We start from the raw sequence: 5,911 nt of genomic DNA on the forward strand, positions 1-5,911 counted from the left end.
TCCCAACTAAACTATTAAATTATGTAATCTGTTTCTCTCTTGGAAAAAACTACCTCAAATGTAAAATTGTTGTGATGTATGAAAACCAGATCCATGATACTACTACACTGTGACAATTTACAGAAAGAATGATTTTAGCACATCTGCATAGTTCTGTGTTCTACCGGGGACCTCCATAGGTGTTTGTTGGTATGAATTCGTACACAACTCTGCTGGTAACTCAGAAGCCACACCCAGAGCTCTTTGGGTGTGGTCACAAGGTCCGTTTTAAAACTATGAAGATAAAGGGAATTGGATTGGTTGCATATTATTTGCAAGAGGAGAATTTCACATACAAACACAGGTAACGATTTTGATAAGCAGTAGACTGGCTTTGTGTTCTTCTGTCTTTAATGTCTAATAAGATGTGTTTCCATTAAAATCACTGGAAATCTAGAAATCTCTCTCAACGTTCATAAGAAGTCAGTTACTTTGAAGAATGGATTACTTACTTAAAAACCTCATTTTACAGTCCAGTCAGTTCCTCAGAGATCTGCACCCCTTGTCCTAATCTCTTAGAGAAATACATTTTATTCTTTGTCATTCTGAAAATTTTGCTGTCCAAAATTGTCTTAAGTTTTTGAACAAAATAAACATTAGCTCCTACACAAGTCTGGATTAGGAAAAGTGAAATAAATATATTATATATGAAATAATACGTGTATTTGTGCTGAAATTCATATACATCCAAGAAGTCTTTGTTAACGTGTAGCTGTAGAGGTGAACAATGAACAGTGACTAGGTTATAAATCATTCCATGTGGTGTAACACTGAAAATGAATTGTATCATTTTTCTAATGATTCCACGCATACACAGAATTGCTGTGATGGGAAATACAGCTCCCTGGTTATTCGCACACCATTCTGTGGATGGCTTATTTATAGTCCTGTCATTTCATATCTTCTTTTACTCTAACTGAATTATCACTAATATAATAAAGCTAAATTTAGAATAAACATGATCTAGTTCTGGTATCATGCCTTGATGTAACTTGGTTACATCAAGTCTTTTGTCAAGTCTTACCTTAATTAGAGCAGACAGATCACTCTGAATGCAAGCTTTAAATACATAATGCTACAGTAGCAGACACCCTTCATGCTAAAAGAACTTCTGTTTAAAGACCACTGGAAATCATTATCAGTTATAACAGTGCACCAAACTGAAACATTTTGACTACTGGACATTATTCTGTCACACAGAGAGAGCAAGGGAAAGCTTATGAATAAATATAAAGAACAATGCGCATACATACAAATTTAGCAGGCAAAAGAGGGACCAAAGCAGGAAGACCAAAATGTGCGTATGACATGTCATGGAGACCCTGCATTGTTTTGCTAAATAGAGTAACAAAGGAAACTATCCAAGCAATTTAATTTATCAAAATACACTGAGAAACAATAGAAAAGGTTGAGAAAATGCTCTGCTATGGATCTCCAAAAACTGACTTGACTGAGTGAGGGTAATAAAGAGTATTTTAACTAACTCACATTTTCCTATAACATAGTATATGAAGCATGGATATTATTACTGCAGCAGTGTATAGTAGGTGCGAGGCTTCTTTACAGCCTCATATAAACTGTGTCATATTTTCTGTGGTTTTTATTACTGCAGTTCAAATGCTCTTTTTATTGTGTGCAATGAAGAATACTTGTGTCTCTGCCTGCTGAAGTTGTGTCTAAAATAAAACAGTGAAATCTGTTTTTTCTTGTAAGTTGAAATGAATTGTGTACTTAAAAAAGATGCTTGTCAGATAACACTCTACCTCTGCTTTGAAATAGTAGTGTTGTAAGGAATAGTAGTATTTACGGTGATAAGACAGTCACTAGAAGAAAATACCAGAAATGTTTCATAAGTTAGCATACAGTCCTAGGGTTCATCATAAAAGAATATGACACCATTTTGATATTGACTTTAAACATTTTTGATTTATTATCCTACATAATATCTTATCAGAAGTCTTACTGTCTTTCAAGACCTTTTCCCCTTGCTCTTAAATTATTAGGTGTGAATATGTCTATGTGGTGTTTCATTACATCTGCAGGTATTTGATAAACTGTAGTGTCACAAAATGAATGGACAAAGTGGGCTGTAGATGTTCTAGTGCTCTAGCAGCCTTCAGCCAGCCACTACTTTCTAGTATCGGGACATATTTATGTCTTTCAGCTACTGACTGGTAATACCAGCCATGAAGGAAATGTCTTAGAAACATTTTCACACATACTATTTCCCTGCAAAAATGGACTCTGGTATTTTTTTGTTCTAATAACATCAATAGTTCGTATAAAAAAATACCTTTTCATATCTAAGTCTTACTTTGGGTTATTGCAGTGTCTTTCTTGATATGTGATCCCACCTCCACATGTGCGAGTACATTCTGACCACTCGGACCATGCAGACCATTGACCATTTATAGGCTTGGGTCCATGATCGCCATATTTGACACACTGTCCTCTTCGACACCACTGCCAAAAGAACGCCAAAAAACATCCCATCAGAGTTAGCAGCACCTAGTAGGTGCAAAAAAAGAAAGAAACATTTAAAAGCTCCAGTGCTTAAACCTAATAAACATGAGATCACCCTTTGAACTAGTGAGAGATCTCACAGTAGGCCAAGGACTCTGAAGAAGGACGCTCATCCACACAATGGTATAGATAAGTACTGTCAGAAAATTTGTCCACGTTCTGAGTTCAAGATCTCTGAAGTACAAATTTTCAAAACTGTTCTCTCTTTAATAGTGTCTTTTTAGCTTACTCTTCCAAAAATATCCATGTTAATTTATGGTCCTATGAGTCAGAACCTCAAAACGTCCCATATAATTTAAAAATAGCCTGCTAAAATTCTGCTAAAATTTCTCCCTTTGATCATTCAATTATGAAATACTGCACAGAGAGGAAAGGCAAAATAGAACATTTGTCAGTAGCTTGAAAATCAAAACGGTATTCTACTGAAAGAAACATTTCATCTAAAGAAAACATTTTGGGTAGATATAGATGAGTGTAAATTATAAGGTTTGAAAAAAATAACCACATTCTTCTAGTAGCGATCACTGATGATAATATGCATGATGGCCTTAGTCTGTAGAGCAAATATTACAGCCTAAGGAATGTTTATATCAGAGTGGAATTTGAAGTCTTGATCTAACTTCTGTTATAATTAATGGATTTTCTTACTGATTTATATTTGCCAGATATATATCTTTCCATAGCTTGATGGGAGAGGCATCGCTCCCTGTCATCAGAGAGGTGCCACTGTGAGATCCAGTCCTGACTATGTATCACAGTGCAACCTTTTGCAGAGCAATCCAGAAGTCCACGAAGGGATCTGGATAAAACTGGTTTTGACAGGAGTGGGCATTTGACCATTACAGTCTGAAAACAAGTTACAATGACATTGTCCTATTTATAAAATAACTTACCATACTTATACCACAAGCTGTTCCTTCCGCTGCTGGCATGAACTTGGTCTCGCACCTATGACCCACTTTGTGACACCAGAGAGATTTGCATATATCCTGAAAAGGAAAAAGTACTCGCTATAGTTCTTGTAATTCCCATTATTTCCTGGTACTTAGAAAGAGTAAAAAATGACACGTGCCTTTGCTACCTTAAAAGTCACATAAATAAAAACTTCTCTGAATTTAGAAAAGATTCATAGCACAGCCGTATCCTGTATATTGCCTTCTTGTTTATGCGTCATTTCATTACATATTTTAAAAAAATATTTTGAGTGTGAGACTATAATAGAAGAAAAATGCTGTTAAAAAGTTCAAGGCTAAAATTTCATCAAGTCTGCAGGGACTATAATACTGTGAAGAGACTAGATTTCCTAAAACCCAGGAGATAGCTGGAAATACAGTCTCTTCACAGTGCCGTTCACTCACATGTTTATTAGCTGTGGAAGAAACACAGTTGCCATCACCGGATAAATGTGGTTAGAATAAAATAAATCAAAATACTCCAGGATAATAACAGGAGTAAAAGAAATGACAATACTTCTTTTCAGAATGAAAATACTTCTTTTCAGATTATCTAATAAAATGTCTTCTCTGAAGAGATCAGCAAGGAGTGTATCAGTCACTAAAATAATGGGTTAATGTAAATCATCACCAAGTCAAGAGCATAAGTTATGTTTGTATTCTTTGAAAATAACTCCATAGATCTTTTCCAGACTTTGCTGTCAATGTGGAAGTGTAAAACAAAACACAAGGAACTTAAGTCTTTCTTACCCCGTAAACCCACACCCCATGCAAGATTTGATCAAAACTCTACTGCCTGCTCGTTTCCCTTAGCATAGTAGGCAAAGGCTCATGGCTCTTAGCGTTCAGCTGCACTCCTTATGACTCCTGGAAAGAACACATTTCCTTCTGAAACTCCCCTGGGGTTGTGATATTCCTCAAAAAAGGCCAGGGCCTTCAAAGCAAATTGCCAAGCAAGATAAAGTAGAGAAACAGCCCCGGCCTCTGAAGAACACTGTATTACTTGTACTTATTCAGTGTACTGCAGTTCTCTAATGTAATTTTAACTTTCCAAAAGTATATCAATATGTACCTTCACAAAGCTGAGGTTGCACAGTTTTGCTTTCATTCCAAATTGCCATTTGCACTGGGTATCAGCATCATAGATCTGCCCTGGCAGTTTGTCAGGGTATTTATACTGTCCTGTTTGCTTAGGTTCATCAATCAGGCAGGCAGCTTGAGCTGTACTATAATGAGAATGTATATTAATCATGACTATGATCTTTATACCAAAATATTTTAATTTGCTACAGACCAGCAAAAACACATAATGTGGTATACAGTACCTTTAACTAGCTTTAGAGGTATGCACTGAAATGAGAATATCTGCTTGCAGGAGCCAAAAAGATCTTGACATCTTATTGGTAGCCTGACCTGCAGAGTTTTAAGGAAGCAGGAATTTCCAGATTTGGGGACTGTTGTGACAACAAGAAAGAATGATGTCCAATTCCTTCCCTCCCTTTATTCCTGTGTAACCGAGAGCAAGGTGATGTAGTCTTTTTTCGCTTACATGGATTCCCAAAATCAGGAGTCAACAGGATGAACAGGCACATTGATTTCATCATTTGCTTTGGGTAGATTGGCAAACAGAAGGCTGCTGCAGCTTGTGTGCTTTGGGTTGGCTGTGTCCAGCTTATGACCAAAAGTACCCTATGGTCTACTTTTTTCTTTGCATATGCTTAAGAACCCGTGTATAAAGAAGGATTTCTGTATGCTGGATTTCTCTTCCAAATGTAAATCTCTTGGACCATACTGCAAGATGCAGGGTTTATGTGACTTTAAGTCACTGTTTGCTTGTGTACTCCGAATATGCTGCATCATTGCAGCAGAAAAAACACCACCAGAACTCTATCACCTTTCCTGCCCGCTACTCTAAGATAGTAACTTGGAATTCAAGGATCAGATCCACAGAACTGTCCAGGTGCTTGATTATCACTCTAAGCAATTGGCATCTAAAATCCCTGTGTTGGATCTAGGTCTTAGTACTGCCTACAAGTTTTTTAGCAATCATGTATGGTCTGCCCATGTACAACAAACAAATTAAAAGCACGTTGTACAGGAAAGGACTGCCATTCTGATGACATTAAACATAGACCAAAAAACGGTTCCTTTAAAAGCATCACTGAGTAATGCCAGTGTGCTGGAGAAATAATTGGCAACTTTCTCCTTTTCTTCCCCCCAGAAACATACAAAAAATGAAAAATGAAAAATGTCCTTTACTCATGACATGAACTAGATCAAGAGAGAAACTCCACTGAGAATGGCCACTAATGTTAATTTACATTTTGTAATGACGGGTACCAGTGTGTCTGCCCTCTTTTGTGTTCACTTCCTCTAATAAGCCTAGCTGCTGACAG

The 5,911-nt window shown here is 36.7% G+C and overlaps 1 protein-coding gene across 1 annotated transcript in view; it reads right to left on the reverse strand.

Annotated features, from left to right (window-relative positions):
• ADAMTS18 (ADAM metallopeptidase with thrombospondin type 1 motif, 18) overlaps positions 1–5,911 on the reverse strand; it is an 80,103-nt gene that overhangs the window by 33,599 nt on the left and 40,593 nt on the right. The window contains exons 10-12 of the mRNA XM_010144918.1: positions 4,588–4,741; positions 3,456–3,551; positions 2,354–2,502 (exon numbers count right to left, since the gene is read on the reverse strand). Coding sequence (XP_010143220.1) covers positions 2,354–2,502; positions 3,456–3,551; positions 4,588–4,741 — 399 coding nt within the window. The remainder of the gene's footprint in view (positions 1–2,353; positions 2,503–3,455; positions 3,552–4,587; positions 4,742–5,911) is intronic.

The sequence above is a fragment of the Buceros rhinoceros genome, unplaced genomic scaffold (assembly GCF_000710305.1).
Source record: "Buceros rhinoceros silvestris isolate BGI_N320 unplaced genomic scaffold, ASM71030v1 scaffold7531, whole genome shotgun sequence".
Taxonomy (NCBI): domain Eukaryota; kingdom Metazoa; phylum Chordata; class Aves; order Bucerotiformes; family Bucerotidae; genus Buceros; species Buceros rhinoceros.